Source organism: Gossypium arboreum, chromosome 11, assembly GCF_025698485.1.
Source record: "Gossypium arboreum isolate Shixiya-1 chromosome 11, ASM2569848v2, whole genome shotgun sequence".
NCBI classification, from domain to species: Eukaryota; Viridiplantae; Streptophyta; class Magnoliopsida; order Malvales; family Malvaceae; genus Gossypium; species Gossypium arboreum.
In genome coordinates, this window is record NC_069080.1 from 59,111,491 (window position 1) to 59,137,453 (window position 25,963).

The window sequence follows — 25,963 nt, forward strand, 5'->3', positions numbered from 1 at the left end:
CTCAAAGTCGCAACATTGTCGTTTGTAATGTTGCAACATTCGTCATCCTTCGCAACATTACCAAGAAGAACATGGTGCCACGAGATCAGATGTACAACGTCGCAACATGTCACAACATTGTTCCCCCATTGCACCATTTTGATTTGTTTTAGCCCCAATAGCTATTTTTTACTCCAAACACTTCCAATCACCCCAAAATTATTCTAAATCATTTCTAAAGCTCTCAAATTGTTTTTAATATAAATTTTTATGATTTTATAAAATTGATAAAACTCAAAACTTAAAGAAAACTCCGAGAAGTTCATTTCATCTATATTTCAATAACATCTCTTGTTCATACCATAAGCTAAGACAGGTAAGAGATGTTATAATAAGGTTTTACAATAATTGATTTACTATCTTTATTTTTTTAGCAGAAGCGTTAGTAAGTCATTTCTGTTTCTTTTTTTACAACACTAGACTTATAATTAATGATTTGAAAATATAGCAAAGGAGAAAAAAAAGATGTTGTAGGGTGATTAAAGTTTATTGGATGAGAATTTTAAACTTAAAGTTATTGGGCTGCAAATAACTCTAGTTTTAATTTACTTTAGTTTTAAAATTGAACTATATTGCGATTATCAATTTTAAACATACTATTTTTAGATTCCGTATTCAAATTATGATTGAAATCATGAAATAAATAATACAAATACTAAATTATAAATATAACAATGTAAAATCACAATTATTCATAAGGCAAACTGATATAAACATACAAATGTCTGCAGTAAAAACATGAAGTACTAAACTCCCTTCAATTTTATTCATTAGGGCAAGAATAAATAGGTAACAATTCTTAACAAGTACAACAACATGAAGGGCCACGCATTTTTTACCCGTTAAAAAAGGGTAAAACTGAAAAACCTGTACATGGAATTCTTCCTTGTGCTTACATAGATTCAGAATGATATACTTGGCTGGCTGTTCTCATTTTATAATAATTCCTAACTACCAATTTTTGCAATAATCTGATCTAATTTGGGCATCGAGTTTTTGGTATAAAACAAAAAATAATGAATTTTCCTTGAAAAAGAGAAATTAAAATATTATTGGCACCTGGCATCACCTTTGCTCTAGTCTATGTTCCGGCATGTAATTACGGTTAACTTGATCCGGGAAACAGCAGTCAGGTTTGAGTTGCCCTCAGCCCTTGTATATATATCTAAGTCAAGAAGAGCACGAACAGATTGCTGATCATCGCACCAAACTCACTGCTTGATTGAACGAAGCTCCCACTTGCCCTCACCATCAACCAGTCTTAATTCCAAAGCATGGAATGGTATTAGAGCAGGCCGCTGAAAAAGTACAATAACAAATAAATAAATAAAGCGACAGAAAAATTACAGTCGAAAAGTGCAACAGTTGCTGCTAGCTTTGTTGCCATCAGATAATCATCCCAAGCATCCCTAATATTGTATTATCCACCAAATTGTTCTGGAAATAATTATTTGCGTATTTCATTAATCACTACCCGGTGAAACTACTTGCCTGTGATGAGGTAATGACAGTTATACCCAGATCTTTTGCCACTCTATAAAGTTGTTCCTCAACGTCGACACTTGTGGCACTGCCGTGGGGAAAATTTGCGGGTAAATTAGATAACTAGTTAGTTTTCTAATGAAATAAGGATTATGTACAAAAAATCGGTATGGATTGTTTACGTACTTTGTGCACTCGTCAAGGATACCAAATTTAGGCTTGTGGAAGAATAAACGTGCCTGGTAAAACAGAGTTTGATATCAAACAAGAGAACTCTGGTATGAAGAGTAAAATATTGTTGCCATAAATGGCTTGAAGGTGCTGTAAATTAGCTGAACTCACCATGCCTAATCTCTGCTGTTCTCCAAGCGAGAGTGTGTCTTCCCAATTGAGATTGGAATCCCAACCACCATCCTCTCTTTGCAAAAGATAATTCAACCGAACATTTTCAAGAATAGTTTTCAATCGAGCATCAAGAATGTTTATGGCATCTGCTGATTTTTTACCTGAAACTTTGCATGTTCACAATCCACTAAATATAAACTAATTCAATACATTGTTTCTGGAGAAATCATTGAAGAAATATGAAAAGTAACTTTAACACCATAGAGACAAGAAAGGATACCAAGAAAGGATACCGTGCTTCTTAAACTGTTATGTCATTCTAAATAAAAATGACAGATCAGATCCACTACCATGTGAAACCCCTAGCCAGATATCTGCACACTTTGAACTTAATTATATAGTTCATTTCCCTTGATAACTCTATCCTAGAGAGAAAAAATGAAAATATCAATTGCCCAAGTTCCGGAAGATTCTATGTTTCTGGTACATGAAAACTTAATCTAATTTTGGCGAACTATATCTTGGGGGCAGAGATACCACACGAATCTTTGCTGAGCTCCCTGAGAATTGATCTTTTTAACAGAGCACGACAAAAATATGATCCTTACAGTCAGCCTAAATAGAGGGGAGAAGCACAAGTTCTTGTTGAAACTAAGACCACATCTAAATGGTACCTATTTTTGTAACATATAACTCGAAAGTCTAGAAAAGTATTCAAATGAAATCATTCACCAAAAATGTTTGAAAGATTGGCAACAGAAGCAATGTGTTTTCCCATGAGAACAAAATTACCATTCCATGATAAAATAAATAGTAGACTACAAAATAGAAACTTAAAGGATAAGGAAAACAATAGAAGTTATGCAAGTAGGTTACCTTTTCCATAAAACTTTAATTCCCTCATCTCAGCTTCCTCACGAGAGAGAGGATATATGATTTGATCCCTTAAAGTTCCCAGGCATGTATATGGTCGCTGAGGAACATAGAAGATAGCACAACTCGATCCAGCCTCTTCATCAAAATAGTGGATAGGTTTATAAAGTCTTCCAGTCACAATGGGCCAGAGACCTCGAAGTACTCTGAAGACAGAACTTTTTCCGCTACCATTTGGACCTTAAGAGATTAAAAGCACATCAGATGTAAATCTTTTATCAAGACAAAAGATAATACTTCCTATACTAACCAGTAACAAGCAGGCTCTTTCCTGGTACAACATCACATGTCAACTGCTTAGCCAACAGTTTCTGTGCTGGAGAAATTATATCCACATTGGCAAAAGAAATGATATCCTTGGCATAGAGACTAGTGCTCTGAGACTCTGTCAACTTGTCGATGTTGAAATCCCCTGGTTAGATGATGATCTTGTTAGATTAATGTGGAACATTTAGGCAATTAAGTCTCAAAATAAATAAATAAATAGAAGAGTTGGAAAAGAAGTTGATCCTAATCGATAGACATGCAGCAAAGGCAGATCAACAAAACATTTATGATGGCCAAAACAGACCTGCTTCATGCAGAAGCAATACGCCAAATGGAAGACTTCCTCACATAATACGTATTATGAGCAACAGTACATCAAATTGAAACACAACCAACATTTCAAATTTCCTGTTCTGATAAGGTAGAACAAGTGCATGTATTTTGGTTTTTGTTAAAAATGAACTGAAGATACAATGTACTTAGTGTCACATTCTAAGAAGCTTACATACAGACCTAACTGTTAGATGGAACATACTTCAGTTTAAACCAAATCAACTCAGATAAGAACTTCATTAATCAACTGGTACCTCATCAAAGAGGCAAAATAACTTCTTATTAATTTGTGTTGTTATAATTTATGAATTACTTCTTAACCTCTAAACATGTTATATTCATATTATCTTAAGCTTCTTCACACTCAATACCAGCATGCTGGCCAAAGGAAAACAAGCACTCAGCACCAACAGATAGAAAAGAAAGCTCATAAAAGAAATGATAGCAGCTAAGAGACTAAGACTAGATATTCATGCAATTGTATCAGAAAAAATAATGAAAATACACATAAAAATGAAATGCAGGGTATAAAAAACCACTAGAAAAGTGAAAAATAGATGTACCAGACTGTGCAGCATCAAGAAGCTCTTCAAGCTCAAAAATCCGGTTGATGCTCCCAGATAGCTCCAGGAACTTTTTATGCAATTCCAGGATGTCACCAAAAGCTAAAAAGCTTTGCGACACAACAGATGCCAGGAACCGCAGCGCATGTGCAAGCTCACCTAAAAAAAAGTTCAAGTATTTTCATAGAGAGAGGCAGGAGAAACTCCAAAGTACAAGAAAAATAAGTCAAATATCTCACCTTGAGTAGAAACTAAGGCTCGGTCCCCCTTGTGTTCCAAGGCATATAATAAGCTCAAACCCCAGGTAACATTATGTGGAAGCTGTTTCGTTACAAAATCATCAAGAATACCAAACAACCATTTCTTCTTCAAAAGTAACAAAGAGTGATCAAGAAGCTCCCTAAATCTTGACTCAACCATCTGCAAATAGAACAAACATAGAATTAGGGATAGGGAAAGGAAATTAGGGGCGAACCATGGAAAAGGGAAAGGCAGAATACCATGATTCATGCAAAAATTGCTAAAATTGGCTGTCATGCTTAAAATAAATTTTCAGGTCATGTACTGTCTAGATAAGGCTATAAAACATATATAATATATTAACAAGAGAAGGAAGGGAGGAATCAAACAGTATCCTTCTAATTAGTTACACATGGAATCTGCAACAGGCATGTAACTTCTTACCAAGGATTGTCATTTTAAACGATTCTTGTTGCAAAATTCAAGCCCGTAAAAAACCAACAATTGTAGGGTCAATACAAAGAAGAATTAATTTTATTGGGTTCAGCCTAGGCATATAAAATTTAAACTATAGTTGATTGGTTTAAACATAAGGATGCATTTAAACTTCCAGTTTCTAGCCAATTGTGAGCTTAAATAAACTTTGATTCAGTCTACTTTTCCACAAGGAAATTTTGCGTTGGCATCGCATAAATGGATAGAACAGTTGATATTCCAATGCTTCAGACAGAACAATGAATTCAATTATCTTACAGCTTTTTCTCGAGCACCACCTCCAAAGAAAGCTATAGACTCAGCATGAGTGCGCAGTCTTTCATGCATGAACCTAATTAACATAGTAGTTGAAGTTATTAGAATGATATACGCAGCAACATCCAGATATTGAACAAATAAAAAACAAGTTCCCAGAGGAGAACATGTACTTGTATCACATCAATCAATACTTTAAAAACTAAACAGGTAATGAACTGCAATAATATGAGAACACCTAAAATTGGAAAGTTTAACCAACGCAAAACTGATCTTAAGACATGATCACATAAAAAAGCTAAAAATAAATAATTAAAATATAAAAATAAGATGGCAGCATATCCTTATCACGATGTTCTGATCAGTCTGTTGCGTCATTTAGGCAAGTTTACTCTAAGCAAATATTCATTCATCTTCAACAATTCCCTTCTTTTTTTTCTTTCCATTCTTCCACGTATCTTTACAGTCTAATCTAACTTCTAATAAAGCCCAAATAAAATAACCATCTATGCCACGTATCTTCAATTCCCTTTTTCCCCTCTTCTTTTTCTGAGAGGGGTAGCTATATGATTGCATGCTCTAAAATTAGATTGGATGACGGTATCATTTATTATAAAAGGGTAAAACAAACACTTTGAAGCACTAGACAGTATCTGAAAGCAGCCAGGTTTTATTGTTATTCTAGATTTACTTTTTGTTTGTGATTATCCAGCTCAGTTCCTGAGTTTCCTACCCAATAACAGACCATCTGGATTTGGAAACACCAGTTTATTTAAGTACTTTTGCATTATACACGTTCATACAAGTATTTCCATATGTGTAAGTACATCTAGCATTCTTAGTATTGAAGCATGGATCATAAACCAAGATTGAATTACCTAAAGGTTCCCTCAAGTTGTTGTTCTCGACTTGTCAAATCACCAAAATCAGGAGTAATAGTCCTTAGAAAACCCAGACCAAGCAACATATAAGCATACAAAATGGCGACACCCCTTTGTCCAGTTAAAAGCTTCATTCTCCAGGTGAACCTAAAAAATTTTGCATTTGTCAAGAAATTGTCTTAGGAAGAGAGCCAAGGGAGAGAGGAAAGGAGCAAATAATTTCAAAGCCTAGAATCAAGATTAATCAGGAAACAAATACTTGCACCACAATGGATCAAGATAGTTTACTCACCACAAAATGTCAACAAATGGCTTTACCATTCCAGTAACAAGCCCCGATATATCAGTAGTTAACTTTTCAAGATCATGAGTTATTCTTTGATCCGCATCAATATTTTTGCTTGACATGTGAAAGACCTACAAGAAGATGCATTTGATGTGAATTTACCAATGCTGAATTCTATGCAATAGTAGTGACAATTATGAACACTGTGCGATGCTTGCCCAAGTTCTTGGCCATCATTGTTTATGAGATGATCAAACTACCTGGTAAAATGCATTATTTCTTAAGTAGTTCTTCAGCAAATGTTGAGTCAATCTGATCCTCCATCCAAGGGCCAGCCTTGCAGTCAAGTGCCTGTAAACCAAGAAGGCATGCTAGATGTGAGATAAAGCTAGGGATGAGAATGAAATTTCTTTGGTGAAATTCATACCACCAATCAAGTATAATCAAAGTCTTCTAAAGCACTAAAAAACAACACAAGTTATAAAAATCTTATTAGAAAAATGGCTGGGGTTTATCCACAAAATTGTCAATGCATAACCTACATCCATTGTCCTCATATGATCCAGAAACCCACTCAGAAGTTTACCAGAATGGCATAAGTAATGGAAATATAATAAGAATAGACCACAAGCACAGATTACGAACCATGACATTGTTTATCACAAAAAAAAAATTAATATTTAACAGTTAAGGCAAATACAAACCACCAAGTTGGGCAAACAGCCTTCTGCATATAAAATAAGCTACTAAATCTGCATGTACAACACAAAGAACATACCGAAGCACAGAATTAAGTAGTTTCAAAGAGCTTTTTTTTTTTTTTCTTTTACAGAGGAGAAAAAGCATTCTAATACGAATGGCACAATCCTCTTGATTGATGCTGCAATCTTTCTTCAGGAAAATTTTAGAAGTCAGAACTTACTATGGCTTCATTAACACATTTGGAAGTAGAGCTAGATAAATTTCTTTTCAGAGAATTCTTTCTTTTCTTTTCTTTTTTTTTTTTTTTATTGCAGAGAAAGCAATTTCAAGACCTTTATAGAAAAAACAGTAGAACCTTCTTTGGACTTCAAGAACTTATAGACCCTAGAGAGAGGGTTCACATTCATACTATGGTATCAGTTGTCTTTGGGGGTACATTACACTAGCACTAAATGATGATAACACAATATACCCTAGAGTAATTAGGAAGAAATTATGTATACATATACATATACATATATGCCTTTATTGGAGAGAGATAAAACATCACAAAAATTAAAATAAGTAAAATAACAAAATATAGAGTTAGAACTGATTCAATCGACAATTTAACTGAGATCTTTCTCTATTTGTATCTCCTTTTTGTTTATTTGATATAGAGGTTAATACATCATAATTAATAGAAAAATTACCTCAAGGAAGGTGCAATGAAAGAAGATGCAGCGCTTTGAAGAACACTTATCCCAATTAATCGGATAAAAGCTGCCTTATCCTGCTCCAAAACATGCTTCACAGTCGTTCCTGAGAATTGATGCATTAAAATAAAAATAAACAATCTAACAGATATTAAAAAAAAAAAAAAAATCTAATACCATTTAATGATGCAATCCGATCTGATACCCAAGTTCTCGAGACAACAAGTAAAGCAACTGCAAGCAGTTGAGCCCCTTGTTTGTCAAATAAGGTAGGTACCTGAAACACAAATTTACAGTCATAGATAGAAGAATTAAAAAGTTTTGTAAGTGGATGAAAAAACGATTTACTCATTGCTCACATTAAGTACTCCTTGCACCATGATTACTTGAATTCAAACATTGAAGATAAGTACAATATCATAAAAATTATACAAACATTTATACAACAATATTTAAGCTACTAGTTGAGAACATTTTGTGAAAAACAGGATATTTTCTATTATATTTTCCACAAGAGATTACATACATATTTATACACATAGTTAGCCTAACTAAGGTAACTTTACGCTAGGAAACAGAATAATTGTAGGGATACTGTACAGCCTTAAGTTAGGGATAGAATATTTTTAGAATTATATTTGATATACTCAAATATTCTAAAATCTGACACTCCCCCTCAAGCTGGGAAGTGGATATCATCCATTCTCAGCTTGCTTACTAATTTCTGAAACAACTTCCCAGACAATCCTTTGGTAAGTATATCTGCTAGTTGTTCATCAGTGGACACAAATGGAGTGCAAATTAAACCACTGTCCAGTTTTTCCTTTATGAAATGTCTGCCCACCTCAACGTGCTTCGTTCGATCATGTTGAACTGGATTATGTGCGATATTGATAGCAGACTTATTATCGCAATACAACTTCATTGGACCTTCCCACTTGATCTTCAAGTCTTCCAATATAATCTTTAGCCATAACAGCTCACAAACTCCAAGAGCCATTGCCCTAAATTCAACTTCTGCACTAGATCTAGCCACAACGTTTTGTTTTTTACTCCTCCAAGTCACAAGGTTGCCTCCTAGGAAAGTGCAGTAACCAGAGGTTGATCTTCTATCAACCATAGATCCTGCATAATCTGCATCGGTATAGGCTTCAAGGGTTAAATTTTCTCCTTTTTTAAATAAGATTCCTTTGCCTGGAGTGCCTTTTAAGTACTGTAGAATCTGATATACAGCAATAAGATGTGATTCCTTAGGATTGTGCATAAACTGACTTACAACACCTACTGCATAGGCAATATCTGGTCTGGTATGGGACAAGTAAATAAGCTTCCCCACAAGTTTTTGATTTGACCTTCTATCAACTGTTGTATCTTCTAATACATCTCCGAGCCTGTGGTTCACCTCTATGGGTGTCTCTGCTGGTTTACAGCCCAACTTGCCTGTTTCTGTCAACAAATCAACTATGTATTTTTGCTGAGATATGAAAATTCCTTCCCCGAGAGTGTGCCACTTCAATTCCAAGGAAATATTTTAACTTACCTAGCTCTTTGACTTCGAATTCTTTTACTAGGCATTTTTTTAACTTCTCCATTCCTTCTAGATCATCACCAGTCACAATAATATCATCAACATAGACTAATAAAGCAGTCACTCCCCCTGAAGATGAATGTTTTACGAACAAAGTATGATCTCCTTGACTCTGTTTATACCCCAACTTGAGCATCACTTTGGTAAATCTTCCAAACCAAGCCCTCGAGGACTGTTTTAGTCCATATAAAGCCTTTTTAGTCTGCAAACTGCCTGTCTCAGATTTGGACCGAATCACGGAGGAACATCCATATAGACTTCCTCCTCAAGGTCACCGTGTAAAAAGGCATTTTTGATGTCAAATTGCTGTAATTTCCAGCCTCGGTTGGCAGCTAGTGACAACAACACTCTTACAGTGTTCATCTTTGCAACAGGGGCAAATGTCTCAAGATAGTCTATCCCATACATTTGAGTGTACCCTTTAGCAACCAACCTTGCTTTGTACCTCTCCAAAGAACCATCTGACTTATATTTCACTGTGTACACCCAGCGACATCCCACCGGTTTCTTTCCTTCGGATAATTTCACTAAGTCCCATGTCTTATTTTTTTCAAGAGTTTCCATTTCAACCTTCATGGCATTTCTCCAATTCTCATCTTCTAATGCCTCGAATACAGTTTTAGGAATGGAAATAGAATTTAGGCTAGTAAGAAAGGCTTTGTGGTTATGGGACAAATTTTTGTAAGACATGAATAGGTGCAAGGGATGTTTTGTACAAGCTCTAGTCCCCTTTCTAATAGCAATGGGAAAATCATCTAAATTTGTAGTATTAGAATTCAAAGTAGGTTCAGCAGTTACCTCAAGTCGTATAGGAGAAGAAGATGATTGAACTTGCACTGGTGCCTTCTTCCTTGAGTAAACCAGTAACGGACGAGTAGTGTCCTGAATTCCTCTTGGTGATTTGGGTGTACTAGGCTCAGTTTCAGGTTGTATAAGGGGTCATTGTTTCAAGTTGGGCAGGTTGGGTAGCAAGCAAGGTCTGAGCGAGAGTGTTTGATTGCTGGACAGGAGCCGGAATGGGAGTGTTTAGAGCTGGAATGAGAGTGTTTGGTTGCTGGACAGGAGCTGGAATGTCAAGAAGAAAAAATTCTTTGTCCTTATCTTCTCTGAATAAGATCTCCCCCTGAAGATAAGGACGAGTGAAGAAATTTTCTTGTTCAGCAAAAGTAACATCAGCTGTTACAAAAAAAAATTTTATGGCTGGATGATAGCACTTGTACCCCTTTTGAGTGGAAGAATATCCAAGAAAGACACACTTGACAGCCCGTGGATCAAATTTCCCTCTATTTTGAGAATGAACATGGACAAAGGCGACACAGCCAAATACTTTGGGAGTAAGATTCTGGAGGTATTGAAATCGGGAAAAATTTGGCTAGAACTTGCATAGGACTTTGAGATTCAAGGACCTTTGTAGGCAATCTATTTAACAAATGAGTAGCAGTTAGAACAGCCTCCCCCCAGTATTGTTTAGGGACGTTTTTTTGGAACAATAGGGCTCTTGTAATGGCTAAAATGTGACCATTCTTTCTTTCGGCTACACCATTTTGTTGGGATGTACTAACACAAGATGACTCATGTATAATGCCTCTTTCTTGAAAATATGTTGAGAGGAATTGATTGAAATAATCCTTGGCATTGTCTGACCTAAACCTTTTTATTTCAGCCCCAAATTGTGTTTTGATCATGTTGTAAAAAATTGGAAAAACAAACCTAACATCAGATTTTTGTTTTAAAAGAAAAATCCAAGACACACGAGTACAATCATCAATAAAGGATACAAACCACCGAGCTCCAGAAATATTTGAAATAGTGGATGGCCCCCAAACATCACTATGAACAAGAGTAAAAGGAGTGGATGTTCTTTTATTGCTTACTGGAAAAGAGGTACGTTTATGTTTTGCAAGTTCACAGATATCACAATGAAATTTTTCAACAGTTAATCCTTTGAATGGTGAAGGAAACATAATTTTAAGGACTCTAAACGATGGGTGACCAAGGCGAAGGTGATAGAGCCAAATTTGATCTTTATTGGTTTTAATAGACTCGGATATGAGAGATAAAAGTGAGTAATTCAGAACACTAACTTCTTCACTGGATTCTTCAAGATAGTATAGGCCATTTATTTCCTTCGCATGCCCAATCATCCTCCTCGTATTTTGTTCCTGAAAAAGACACCGATTGTGATAGAAAACCACTTTACAGTTAGAGTCTTTGGTAATTTTTTTAATGGATAAAAGATTGGTAAATAATTTTGGAACATGAAGGACATTTTTAAGAGTAAGGTTTTTGTTTATAACAATATCACCTTGACCGGCCACTGTGATCACAGAACCATCAGCTACTGTTATTTTTCTACTACTAGAACAAGGTGTATATAAAACAAGCTATCTGTCTATTATCTTCACTAGTTGGCTGCTCCAGGCCAAATCTCCTCTCATTTACAGCATTAGTAACCAAGGCTGAACTATCCACTTGATTGTTCTCCACCATAACTCCTCTTCTTCCTTCCTCAGCACGAACAATTGCAATTGTTTCATTTAGTGATGGTAGTTCCTCTTTTCCAAGTATTTGAACTCTTCTGCATCAAACTCTAACATTCATCCAAAGAAGAAAATCATAAATTCGATCTTTTCAACAAACCTTTTCAGAGTCTGCATCTTCACTTGCACTTCATCTGAATGCACTGGTAATGATCCATCTCTTGCCACAAACTTTGCAACAGATTGGAATACTCCGTGATTGATCGACTTCCTTGCTTGGTGGATGAAATCTTAGTCTTAATTTCATAGATTTGAGCAGCATCTCGAACTTTAGAATAAATCGCTTCACGACTTCCCATATTTCTTTGGATGTGCTAAGAAACATGCATGTATCAACGATTTACGGCATCATAGAGTTCCATAACCAAGACATTACCATAGAGTCTTGTTCATCCCAAGCATCAAACTTAGGGTCCCTTCTTTAGGTCAAGTTCCGAGTAAGTGACTCACTTTCCTCTTCCTTTCAAGAAGGTACGAACCAGTTGGGACCATTTCAGATAATTTTTCCATTTAGCTCAGTAGTCTACTTGGATATTCAAACTCACTCATTGGATTTGAGTTGTTTACGAAATTTCGAGCCCTCCCGATGTTCTTGGTCTTGACAGTTTCAGTCATGTTGTGTCCGAACAAGTTCTATAGACTTGAGGACTGGTTGGAAGTCGAAAAAATAACAGAGCTAAAGAAACCGGCTAAAAATCCCGAAATCGGGCTAAATAACGAACTCGATACCATGTGAAAAATAGGATATTTTCTATTATATTTTCTACAAGAGATTATATACATATTTATACACATAGTTAGCCTAAGGTAACTTTACGCTAGGAAACAGAATAATTGTAGGGATACTGTACAGCCTTAAAGTTAGGGATAGAATATTTTTAGAATCATATTTGATATACTCAAATATTCTGAAATCTGACACATTTAGTCAAAGGTAGTCAACTCCATCAATATTAATCCATAATGGAACTTTCAAAATAGACAATATATAACTTCAAGCACTTATTTCTTAGGATTAAAACTCTACGGTACAAGCCAGTTAAATCAAATCTACTACTACTACTACTAAAGAATTATGTCCAGGATCTGAAACACTAATGAAAACTCAAATGAGGAAGGGGCAAAGTTATAACAGCTTCCCAAATCTCCTATTTAATGACCTAGCTAAACAAGAGAAGCTATGTCTTTTGGGAAATTCATCATACAAGTTCCAATAAATTTAGCACTTCACAAAGTCAATGACTGATATGCGAATAAAAAAAGGCTCTTCCAGAACATACCAGTACTTTAAACATAGCAGCAACTCTTAATGGAAGTACTCTTGCATCCCTCCGGACTTGAGGAACAACAGGTAACTTAACATCATGATTCACAGAGGGGGATGCTGCTATGACCTCTGATACATATGATTGAGTCTTTGGATTTGAGAATGCAGAATCCTAGAAAATTCAGTCAAAATTTTGTAGTGAGATGATGATGATGATCGTAATAATAATAATAATAATAATAATAATAATAAAGATGCACACACAATATTAAGCATCCAACTTAATATAAGACCACAAAAAACCCAAGGCTTAATAGATAACAGATGCCACTACTTAAAACTCCTCCCACAACTCAGTAAGAGTCTACACGTGGACAGCCTTATTATGGGTAACATGCAAGACAAACAAAAAACACAGGGGCTCTAATTTGATGTTAAGCACCCGAACTTAATAGGGGCTACATGTGGACAACCTCACATGGTGACATGGGGTAACAGGCAGGAAGAATAGAACAAACTAGGTTTTGATACTGTGTTAAGCATCCAACCTAAACTAATTGGCAGTAGATGCAGTTGGCAATAGATGGAGAGAACCAACTTGAATTTAAGACCTCATGAAATTCACTACATAACAGATGTGAGACAACATCACTTAATCCTCCTTATGTGTAGTTCAACAAGGGACCTACACTTGGACAACCTCACAAGGTTAACAAGCAGGAAGAACATAACACAGCAACTCTACTAACCAGCAACAAATAGGACGAGGGGCTCAACTTGTATATATGAACATAAGAAACCCAAGACTTAAAGAGATGTGGGGTAACAGAACCTAACACAACAAACACAAAAGAAAACCAAGTTTCAAAAATTCTAAGACCTTTTTAGCTGCTGTGAATGCTCGTTGAACTGCAATTGCATCAGTTTGGCGGTTTGTCTCAGAAACTTCAGTCAATTCAATCCCATTTTCACTTTGTACCGGAGAATCCTCACTACAGGTTTTATAAGAGTTCATGAAGTCACCAAAAGGAAAAGGTATATATGCAAAATCCACAAATTTATATTTGGTACCTTTTATAATGAACTGTCCAACCTCCTTCTCCATTCAAAGACAAAACCACATCATGAAATGCAACTAGTGCTGGACGATGTGATATGGTTATACATGATGTACCCATAGCTCTAACTTTAGCACAAAACCGCTCCTCCATATCAGTTGTCACAGCACTAGTGCACTCATCAAGAATTGCAAATTTAGGCTTATGGTAGAACAGTCTAGCCATCCCCAATCTCTGTTGCTCCCCAAGAGAGAGTTCATCACCCCAGTTAACCTCTTTATCGGGTTGGTAGCGATTTAATAGGTATTCAAGGTCAACCTGAATGGACAACGAATATAAGAATTATATTGAAAACTCGGAAGAAATAGAATGTGTCAATACAATTTCAAGAATGAGAAAATATGGAAAATATTATGAGATGAAACTCATACATTTTTCAATAGCTCTACCATTCCATCGTGTGTAAGAGGTTCAACCTCCTGATCTGCCGTAAGAGGATAAATTAACTGGTCGCGAAGGGTTCCAACAGCTGTATATGGTCTTTGTGGCACGTAAAATATTTCCTTATTAAGATCAGAACCAACCCCAGGTTTCACAATATGGCCAGATACCAGTGGCCAAAGACCACCTAAAACCCGGAAAAGGGAACTCTTTCCACTGCCATTTGGACCTTCAGCAAAGAAAAAACAAAGATTTACAATCACCTAAAATTCACACATCTTCCAAGGAGGATTAAGCATTGCCTTTCCAAAATTTTCTAATCAATGATTTTTTAAACACCACAGAACAGATTAGAATATTGAAACACGAACATAAAAGAAGGGCAGCAGATATAAATAAATATAGAAACATGAACCCACACATCAAAAACACATACATAGGCAAAAAGAACCACCAAGACTTTTCACTATTCAGTGAAAAAGCACAGGTTTAAGGGTATTAATACTTTTCAAAAAATAGAAGCATGTCTAAGGGATTGATGAGTACGTGAGAGAGGGGCTTCATTCCTCATCTTCAACTCATCCTTGTTCCAGCACTAAAGCATAAATCCAAGCCTACACCTATCGCAAGTACTCTTATTCAGTTTTTCTTATCTTTTTAATATCTCAGAGAAAACATGGTTTTGAAGTTTTAACAGAGTAATATCAAATTAAGCAAAATTATAAATACCTGCAAAAAGGTGAACCCTTTTTTTCTTTTATTTAAACGCTAAAGCATTTTTACTTACTATCGTATAAAATTACTTATCTACTTAAATATATGCTACAAAGTAATATTGTTGTTAAAATAGAACCGTTACCAGATATTTAATTAAGCCACACACTCTTTGGTAAGTATATCATAACAAGAATTAAATTCCATGAACAAATATCCATGCAGCCATCCAAAACTAGATATAAATCATCACATCACAAAATCTAAAACTTGTTTATGGTAACTAATTCCAGTAAAAGCTCATTAACTTCCTAGAGGATAATAGAGATGATTGAAGAAAGCAAAATAGAAGAATGTCTAGAAGATGAGGAGATTGCAGCATAGAGCATATTACTGGTAAATATGTAAATTACAATTTTCAAGGGGAAAACAACCTGTAATCAAAAGATTAGATCCCGATTCAACTCTCAGAGAGAGATCCTTGACCAAAACATTCCCAGATGGAGTAACAACCTGGATAACATTTCAACTATTAGACCAAAAAATCTGGTAAAGGAATACTAAGAATCATAAATCGTTCAATATCAACTCAAATACCTTTACATTGGAAAACTCAACATAATTAGCTTCAGTTAAGTAATTCCTACTTGCTGCTCTTTGAAAGGACGGTTTCTTATCAACAGCACTTAGCTCTCTTGATATGAGCATTAACTCATGAATGCGATCAGCATAACCACTGGAAGATATTAACAGAAATGGCAGTAAGAATAAAACTTAAGTTATTAAAGGAACCAGATATCCGTGTCTCAGTAACATTCCTTCTAGTAATAATTAACAACCATACTGAATGTGCATTAATCATGAATTTTAAGTATGCATATGGCAAGATTCCAGGGGTTGGTTATACAGCGTTTAATGTTTTCTCTCTGCCTCACTCAAGTCCTCTCTTGTTACAAACTTATAAGCAACAATTATAACAGAATATGAAACATATATTGGAGGTTGCTTAGAAAGTGCTTAGTGTTCTTCCATATGTTGTCCTCTCTAACACCTCTTGAAAGCCAGAAATCAACAGAGGAATACCTGAGGCGATTTAGCCGTCTTGAACTTATAGAAAGGGTTCCTAGGGCCTGAAATAGTGAAATTACAACACTGGTATGATATCTTAGATTGCTTAACATCTCTGCCCGTCCCAATGTTGAAGTGTCCGGTCTAAGATTGCCAGCAAAGAAAGGCTCAATAATCAACACGACAGCAACGGTGGCACCAAGGTATTTCAATAAGAAGTCTTGAATCATGCCAAACCACCAGTGGTCATGAAGTACGACCCTCAAGTGCCTAACAAGATTCTTAAACTTCTGCTGGATGTGAGATTCTTCTCTACTTTCTCCACCATAAAATGCAATACTTTCTGCATGGGTCCTTAACCTCGAATGAAGCTGTCTGTATTCTCCTTCCAACTGTTGTTCTTTGGACATTAGTTTTCCAAAAGCTGGAGAGAAATTTCTTATTGCAGCTCCTGCTCCCAAAACATAAGCCTGCAAAACAACACCACTTGCTAATGTGACCAGTGACCACTAATAACTTCATTAGCAGAGCAATTGCCAGAAATTTATATAAGCCTGTAACAGATACAAATGATAGGACAAAGAATTACCAATATCCAGAAAATGTATTTTGGGCTAGCATAAGAACAAAGACGCCAAGTATAAAGCAGACCATCAGTAACTGCTGTCAAATCATCCTGTACAAGCTCACTCAACTCCGAACAGAACCTTGGTACATCACTTGCAATCCGTTGCTCAGGATTCCTAATCCGTCCATCAACGTGTGATATTTTGTAATATGCCATATTCTGAAATTACATATTTTACCGATAAACAATAGAGAAAACATAGTAAAATAAAATTACTAAAAAGAAAAGTAGAATGCATGTAAATCAGAGAGGTAAGTGTTTCTTATATATAACAAACAAAAAAAAGCTGTCATCCTCAGTTATGGAGGTTAAATTTTCCATGTACTAGTCTACAATCCTGCATTTCATTGAATGCTTTAACTTTTCAAAGACTGTTAAAGGATACTTAATGAATCCATACATAAGAAAAATATATTGAGTTCAATACTTTACCTTAATGTATAACATAAAAGAAAAAAGGTTATTAACATAAATACTTAACCGGTGTTTAACTAGTAGGGCTTAAAATTCGTACATCAATAAATTATTAAAACATACAAATTAAGGATCATAACAAAGGTAAACGATAATTAATTAAAAATAGCAAGCTTTCAAAACTTTTACAAATTCCATCAATTATTAGACTTCTACATATACTACAGCCTATTTAAATTATAGGATAAAACAATTACAAAGAAACTATATCTGTAATTATATAATCTTATATAGTTCTAAAATTTTTTAACTTGTATTTTCATCTATTAAAATAATCAAAATACAATTTTGAACTTTTTTTTTTGAATATGCATGTAAAGAATCAAGAAAAATAAAGTAAAAGAATGACCGAAATTAGGCTAAACCCAAGTCAAAAAGGTTCAAAACTGCAAAATTTTGATTAATCTGAATCCAAACATCAACTTGGCTATATTAAAAAAAAAAAAAAAAAAACCATTGTGTGACACAACACAAACTTGAAAAAGTATGTGAATAATGCCAATCTAAAGATAATTTCAATTTATTGTTATAAGATATTATTATTTATTTATTGCTCTTTTTTTTCTTTGCCTCTTTGCCAGTCTTTCTTTCCTTCTTTTTTTCTTTTCCTTTCTTCCCCTAACTCCTTTCTCTTTCCCTTTCTCTTCGAAAAAGGAAAAAAAAAAAATTAATGAAGAAAGACAATTATCTTTCACATTGTTGGCAATAAACTTAATAGACTGCATATAGATATATTAGACAGATAGTCTCATCGCTATTGAAAGGGAGGGAAAAAGGCATTGGGAGGAAAGCATAAATGACAAGATCTCTGGATTGTAAAACAAATCCTCAGAATTTTCACCAATCATAGAAAATTTACTCAGTGCTATAACCCTTCAAATGTCTGCCGTATTACAACACCATGAGTAGGATTTTTTTCCACAATAAAAAAAACTTTATGTAGTTCTGAGAACATATCTTTAAGGTATAATAAATAACACTTAGTTTTAAGATATAATACAAAATTAAAAAATAGAATAAAAAAAAAAGGAAAATAGATATTCACATATAAAGATTATTAGACAACTAAACATAAAACATGCATGCCACCTGCCACTGATAAAGATGTGCAAAGAAGACACTCACTTATGCAGGAAGAAATGAATAACAAAGTATGAATCATGAACCGATTTATCCAGATTAAAAAGTGCAACATAACAAAAGAGAAAAACAAATCAGCTATATACAGATTACTACATCATCAAAGGCAGAAAACTACCTCAAAGTAATGTGTATGGATGAGCTTTGTCAGAATTTTCCTGAAACTCAGACTTAGGGTACCAGTTATGTACTTCGAAGTAGAATGAAAGGTTGACAGAAGAAAACACAGCAAAATGTTTTCGGATATTAGCAGGAAAAATGATGGTACACGCTGAAGGAAAGCAGCACGGAATAGAAACCCCTGAACTTTTGCTAATCTATTGGTCAAAGCAGTTCTCAGGACCTGCAAAAAAGGTATAGAGTAGATGCTTTACATAAAAAGAACACAAAACCCTTAAAGTCCAAGTTAGAAAAGTCACTTATGTCGCATCCCTTTGAAGGAAAATAAATTTCCATTAAACTTTTTAAAGGTTTTCCGTACCAACTGCTATATCTGATACATTTCACAAGGAAATGCAAGTTAAAATCATAGGTCTACAAGTATATCTTCACACAGATGCATGCATAACAAGAGCAGATAGAAAAAGTGTGTTAGTTTCCAATTCCTTCTCATATTACTATATGATCAAATACACTAAATAATTGTTAAAAATAAAATGCAATAACTGAAGAGAGAAGTCAAGCAACTAGGCTGTGGTAACTTATTTTAGTTTTTTGTATTTTCCTGTTCTAGATAAAAAAAGAATACCCTAAACTATATCTGCTACAGAATGTTTTGGCTTGGTACTGAGGTAACAAATTGCCATTGTCTAGCATAAATATGGATTTGAACCAGTGCCTCATTTAATATGCCACTTAAACCAGATCAAACGGCATCTCTACACCAAAATTTCAACTTTGTGAAAAAGCTAAATACCCACTCTTGAGGAGCTAAAAACAAATATAATCTCCAACTTTCCTGTCTGGTCTATTTTCTCAACAACAATTGCAATTTCGATGAAAAAGATTGTGGGGACACAAATAAAATATGAAGAACAATAGGAACTTAGAATGCAAGCACAATATTGAACCAGCATGTTGTCAATACACAAAAAGGAAGGCTTACCACTATGCCCACCAAAGCCAAAAGATCTCGTGCGCCAGTTTGGCCCATCTTAGATAGAAGAATTGCTGTTAAAACCTGAAGGGACTTTAATCCACCTCTCTTTCGTGTAGTTCCCTTTACATTATGATTCCTTTTAAGAACCTCATCCGAATTTTCTCTATCATCTTGCACCCCATTGGAATGACCATAAGAATAGGGCTTCTTACTACTAAACCGCGATTGCAGATAGGCAGCAGTGCCACCAGCAACCACGATACCAGAAGCAAGCAGTACTGCTTTCCTGTAAAACCATAAAAGTAGTAAAATTATAGACAGACCCCAGGGAAGGAGAGAACACAAATGTTGTGTCTTGCAACTTTCATGGCATGGCATCTGACAGAGCTCCACCAGGAAGGTGGTGTGAGGAATAATATCATGCCACATAACATATTGACCTCGAAAGGATGGTAAGCAGAAGGATAAAAACTGCGGTTATAGTGAAGAAATACTAAAGCTCCAGATCAAAGATGATCAATTAAAAATTAAAATCAAGCATTTCACCCTTTAGAAAAAAGAAGTCCTATCTTTGACACTATCTTTTTGTACATCTATAGTAAGACATATAGTGCCTAGCTTAAAATCACAAGTGCCCTAATAAGCAGTGGTATTTCTCCTACATTTTCACAACAGAATATTCCTAAGTCATACTTACTCTGCTACCCATATTAAACATTTTCCAGCTTTCCTCCTTTTGTGTGTGTGTGTACAACTCAGGAAAATATTTTCATTACAGGTAGTTAACCTATTTAAGAACCTTCAAGATTACTTATTTAAAATTTTTGTTTTTTGGCTCAGGTAATTGAGGCATAAACCCCCAGTGATAAATAAGATGTCAGATTAGATCCTAGGCCTACAGCAAATCACTTCCTCTTAAAGAGGGAAAGGTAACCACAAGGAGTAAACTCCAAGGTTATTTATGGTCAACCTGATCAAAAATGCATCACTCAAGGCAAATTCTTATATGGATACATTCACCCCATCAACAATGAGTATCTCAATCTCTTTCTCTGCTTATCTGAAATAAAATAAAATGCATTGTGCTTTTCCTTCTCTACATTATTCACCCTCTGAAAGAAGTCTAGAAAATTTTTAATAATCATCAAAGGAACAACTTTCAAGGATTTTCTAATTGATAAAATGACGTCTGGACACAATAATTGTTTCCAAAATGCACCAGACGCATACATTCAGACGGTCGAAAACAAGCAAGGTTTTCATGAATTAAACCTACAATGCAAGAAAACCCCTAGAAAATTTTAATAAATAATCAAAGGCATGTCTTGATACAAATTGTTCCCAAGATGCACTATATACATGCAAACAGAGAGTCAAAAACATACAAGGGTCTTCAAGAACTAAACCTACAATGCAAGAAAATTCCCACAAAATTATCATGTTGTGTATTATTCTTCTAACATTTAATAGTTTCTAACGAGTGTAGAGCATAGGCCGTTTTATCCATAGGGTCACCACCAGTATATGTTGCTCATCAGCAACACCAAACAAATAAAAAATCGTAAGAGACATTTTTCTCTATTATTCACATTCATCAAGAAGAAGATATGAGGACAAAGTAAGGAGAATGGCTAGATGACATCATATTTGCGCTAGCAGACATTTAAATTATTAGTGTTATCATTATCAAACTATCAGAAAAGCAAAAACTCTTATAATTTATACAACAAATAAATTGAATCAACTAAGATATAGAAGTGTTAAACTAATTATTTAAATTTATTATCAATAATATAATACATCAATACCTCCTAGAGGCCAAAAGATTTCGTCCACGATCAGTTAACTGCAACAGTTGAAGAGAAGGCATTGTTGAAGGTGGACCTCTGCACAGTAGCAAAGTTAAATGCCAAACAAGAAGGAAAGAATACTAATTACTTTCTAAGTATGAATGAAGAACCTCACTAGAAATTCACACAGAAATACCTATTTTTGTATAACATGATATGCATACCCCTATTAAATGATTTGTTATATATAACAGTAGGATACAAAGAACCAAGAGGAGTTGATATAAATCCTAGGAGTAAATTTTCAAAGTAGAGAAATTCTGTTATCAATTCTCTAAAATATCCCAAAATCTTCCCACCCTGCCACCATGGAAAAAAACTCCCAGAATTTTATGGCCAATGCTCAAACACTTGGAACCAAATAAGCAGGGTAATTGCTATATCCTCTGAAATGCAATCAATGGAAAAAGATAATGCTTTACATGAGGAATGACCATTGTAACAAATTCACATTATAAGGACATAAGATGGTTCCCCAAGTTGATCTTGCTGTTTAACAAGATAAACCATATGTCTAGAAAACAGGAAAAAAGTTTCTTACTATTGTCTTGAGTAGAGCTCTCACGATTCCAATTCAAAAGCCGATAGTGTTAACCATGCTCCATACAAGTCAACGTTGGCAAGAGAACATATGCCAATTTTTCTTAATATGATAGCTTCTAAGCAGTAAATATTCTGGTATTTGCTTCTTATCAAATGAATTCTCAGCAAATATCAGGATAATGCATCTGCGAGGTAAATCAGCTAAGCACTATCAGCATGCCAAAAAGTATAATGGAATATTTTGTATAACTACTAGGAAAAACCGAAAAGAAGGCAGCAATGTGCATATAAAAATCATATACCAAGAACGCTGATGGAAGGCAGTAATATGTTCATTGCAGAGATAAGAGAACATGGAAGCGCATATATTGACAAATTAAATATTGAGACATTCTCAGGAGCTATATTTATTTAATCTGGATCTATCATTAACAAGCGATTAGAAATTGAAATGAACAAAATGCTGAAAAAAGCTACTAAAGTGATAAACCAAAGATGTGCAGCTGATGTGTGGTGCATATGTAGAATGCTTATACAAGTTGACACAGGCAAATTGAGTGTTTAGAATAAAATGATTGAAAGGAGTATTCTCTTTTAGTTTCATTATTTGAGAAATGATTACCTTTTCCAAGTATGCCCAGATCAAAGATTCCTTTTCTAAAGATTTTATTTTGAACCTTTATTAATTGCAAACTCCACCGTTTGAATATACAAATATACACAAATAATATACGTTTGACAAATGTGCAACAATTGATTCTAAGCAACCACCACCCCCCCCCCCTTTCCTTCTTAACAAGTAAAACAAATACATTATACAATCCCTTTCATTAAATGAGGTGTTAAATTATTTTTTGTGCTTCACACTCAACATGCTACCTACTTCAAGTTCTAACACCTGGTTGCCACACTTCGGGGGCATCCAAGCCTCTGCTACAAACCAGACAAACTGGTCTCAAACACCAATATAACATAAAAAATTACCATTCCTTACAACAAAAATAGCCATAAGAAAAGTCAGAATCGCTGAGAACATTAGGCGAATCAATGTTGTTCAATTTAACAATAATAGTAACTATACTATATCCAATCTATACATGTTAGTCCTCGACAGAGCTATAATTCATACTTCCTTTCCTCTATCACACTCGTAGTTCAAACCTCCGAAAATCATCAAAGAAAAGCTTCTTACTATCGGATTAAATTTTAAAAACTTATTCAACACTCGACTTCAATTCAATTTTCGGTGCTCCAAACAACAGAACAAAATAAACAAAGTAGCCCTTTCCTTATTTCTCAAATAATTTCTTTTTTTAAAAGAAAGAGTTATTAATCGAAGCATCAACACTTACCTTGAACTAATCAAAGCCGTAAATTTCAAAAAATAAAAGATGAAAAATTAAGCTAAAAGCAAAAGCATCAAACCTGGAGTGTGGCTTTTCAACATACCTAAACAGCAGCAGCAGAAGGCATCACATCAGAGACAATAAAATGCGACCTCTCTCTCTCCCACTTTCGTTATTCTGTGGAACAGAAATTTACAACGATTTTTATTCTTTAGATATTGATAACAGAAATAGCCAGACCTTCAAAGTTCAAACGCTGAACCCAAAATTCAACCCTAGATTTTATTTCTTTTTACTTTTTTGGTGGGGTTGCCGATTCGAAAACTAAACCAGATTAAAAAACTCCAAGGAAAGAGGGGAGAGAAAAAATATATATGCTCGTTTCTAATGGAGAAGAGAAAACTGACATATGATTAAATTACATTAATGAGCTCTTCCTGGAGCTTAATTATGTGGATTTACCTATATTTTATTTAGTTATTATAAAATATAAAAAGATATGTCTGCATAATAAAATTTTAGGTGAAAGTACTTAAAAGAGATTTTTGTATTATGTGACGGTATTAAATTAAATTTTTGTTAAATAAATTAATTTAATTTATGTACTTCTAAAAGAAGTAACCTCGTTACACATAAAAAAATAAAGTCTATGGATTATAAATAAAATCTTTTATTTGAAACTAAAATATAATTGAAATTTTTAATTTTTAAGATTTTTCTTACAACAAATGTTAACCTCGATTGTAATTTGAATTAATTTAATTTGATTCTTTTAATAAGGACTAAATTATTATTATTTTTTAATAATAGAGATACTAATTTAATATAATCTCTATAATACGATGATCTCTCAAGTATTTTAACTTAAAATTCTAACTCAAGAGATTTTAATTTTTTAGAATACTAAAAGAAAAATTACTATTGAAAAAGTTTTATTTTGATTAGACTTTAAATTTAATTGAAAGTTAAAAGGTAAATTATTTCAAATGCCACTAACTTTGATTATTTTTAATTTTTGTTACTAACTTTTGAAACTTACAAATATGGCATTAACATTATCATGTCATTACAAAATGACTTTCCACTCTCCATTTGTTATCAATTCTCTTTATTATTCAAAAGAAACGAGATAAGATATTCTTCTTGCAACCTTTTTACAAATCATGTTGTCATATGTATCCCATATCAAATCAATTAACAATCCGTCAACAACTGTCTTCTGGTTTCCTCTAAATTCCATTGCAGCATATTGTAATGAATATGCAATGTAAAGCCTTTAGAAAGGAGGAAATATTTGATAGAGTTAGCCGAAATAGTCAAAGAGATGAAGATTGAAAGGGCACAAGGAATTGAGCTAAAGAATAAGATTAAGCCAAACGATTATAAATTTGGAGGCAAGAACAAGAACGATGAGCTAGCTTGACTATGATAACTTTTAGTGGATAGTTGTTAAAAAATAATTATTGTATTGAGACTTTTGTTTTTTATTTTAGCTGATATAGAAATTATATACAATAAGTGTAATTTTCTTATGGGATATGAATGAGAAATCAATCAAAACTTCTTCAGTCTATTTCTTCTTCTTAAATATTCGATCTTCATTCTCTCATCACAACTTAAAGTAAATTTAGGTAATAACAAAATAAATTCAGCTTATTAATGTTGGGGTTTTACTCATCTTTCATCTCACTATTTAGTGCTCATTTGTCTTCTTGATAAAATAAGGAAATCTGACAAGAATAGGGTAATCTCTTGAATTTATAATATCTAATAATACTATCCTATTAGAAATCAAATTTCTAAAAGATAATATCTAATAAAAATATCCTATTAGAAATCAAATTACTAAAAAATAATATCTAATAATAATATCCTAACACCCCCATCAAGTTGGAGCATGCAGATCATAAATGCCCAACTTGCTGAGAAGATATTCAAATTGTGATTTACCAACTGCGTTTGTAAAAATGTCAACCAACTGAATGGAAGTCGGAACATAACAAGGTGCAATCAACCTATCCTCGATTGCATCCCTAACAAAATGACAATCCACTTTAATATGTTAGTTCACTTGTGAAATATGAGATTCTGTGCAATATGCAGTGCAGATTAACTATCACAAAATAAAAGAATTGTTTTAGGATGATGAACACCAAAGCACAATAGCAAGGCCTTCAGCCACTTGAGCTCACAAGTAACAGAAGCCACAGACCTATACTCAGTGTCAGTAGATGAATGGGAAACATTATGTTGTTTTTTAGTTTTCTAGGAAATAGGAGATTATCCCAGAAAAACAAGTCAACCAGTAAGCGAACATTGAGTTAATGAACAAGCAACCCAAACCGAATTAGACCACCCTTTCATGGACAAATCACTATCAGATCTCAAAAGAATCCATTAGCTAGGAGAGCCTTTCAAGTACTGGGCAACATGTAGAGCCACGGCCTAATACTCTTACCTCAGCTCATGCATAAACAGGGATAAGACATGAACCGAGTATGCCAAATCTAGTCTGGTCATTGCCAAATAAATCAAACGACCCATTAATCATTTGTATGGCTCAAGATCAGATAGAATTGTCCCTATAGCATGGGCTAATTTATGATTTTACTCTATTGACAATCTTATGGGCTTTGCTCCCAAAAGACTTACCTCTGAAATAATATCAAGTGCATATTTCCTTTGACAAAG

At 34.3% G+C, this 25,963-nt stretch overlaps 1 protein-coding gene across 6 annotated transcripts; it reads right to left on the minus strand.

Annotated features, from left to right (window-relative positions):
* Positions 1–727: 727 nt before the first annotated feature.
* Positions 728–23,781, minus strand: LOC108489342 (ABC transporter D family member 1-like). 6 transcript variants are annotated; one of them, XM_053022331.1, is made up of 28 exons: positions 23,376–23,775; positions 21,925–22,111; positions 21,342–21,419; positions 19,540–19,819; positions 18,553–18,777; positions 16,782–16,979; positions 16,208–16,662; positions 15,722–15,860; positions 15,559–15,637; positions 14,401–14,639; positions 13,983–14,287; positions 13,792–13,903; positions 12,925–13,083; positions 11,189–11,266; positions 7,694–7,793; positions 7,514–7,622; positions 6,380–6,470; positions 6,126–6,250; positions 5,831–5,980; positions 4,956–5,028; positions 4,202–4,382; positions 3,963–4,121; positions 3,050–3,211; positions 2,743–2,979; positions 1,864–2,027; positions 1,708–1,760; positions 1,531–1,609; positions 728–1,337 (listed from the first exon to the last, which is right to left on the minus strand). In XM_053022331.1, exons 3-28 carry the CDS (start codon positions 21,401–21,403, stop codon positions 1,251–1,253), a joined length of 4,101 nt encoding a protein of 1,366 aa, XP_052878291.1. In that variant the 5' UTR covers positions 21,404–21,419; positions 21,925–22,111; positions 23,376–23,775; the 3' UTR covers positions 728–1,250. The 6 variants fall into 6 exon arrangements, with proteins under 6 accessions (XP_052878291.1, XP_052878288.1, XP_052878290.1 ...); XM_053022328.1 differs by having other exon boundaries at positions 1,864–2,033; XM_053022330.1 differs by having other exon boundaries at positions 1,864–2,033; positions 23,352–23,775.
* Positions 23,782–25,963: the final 2,182 nt, after the last annotated feature.

Excerpts from the sequence above, each read along its gene's own strand:
- LOC108489342 (XM_053022328.1), bottom strand. The coding sequence starts at position 21,403 with ATGCCTTCTCTTCAACTGTTGCAGTTAACTGATCGTGGACGAAATCTT. Across the intron at positions 4,383-4,955 it reads GTGGTGCTCGAGAAAAAGCT|ATGGTTGAGTCAAGATTTAG; the intron begins GTAAGATAATTG and ends TTCTATTTGCAG. Across the intron at positions 2,980-3,049 it reads AAAGAGCCTGCTTGTTACTG|GTCCAAATGGTAGCGGAAAA; the intron begins GTTAGTATAGGA and ends TAATCTCTTAAG.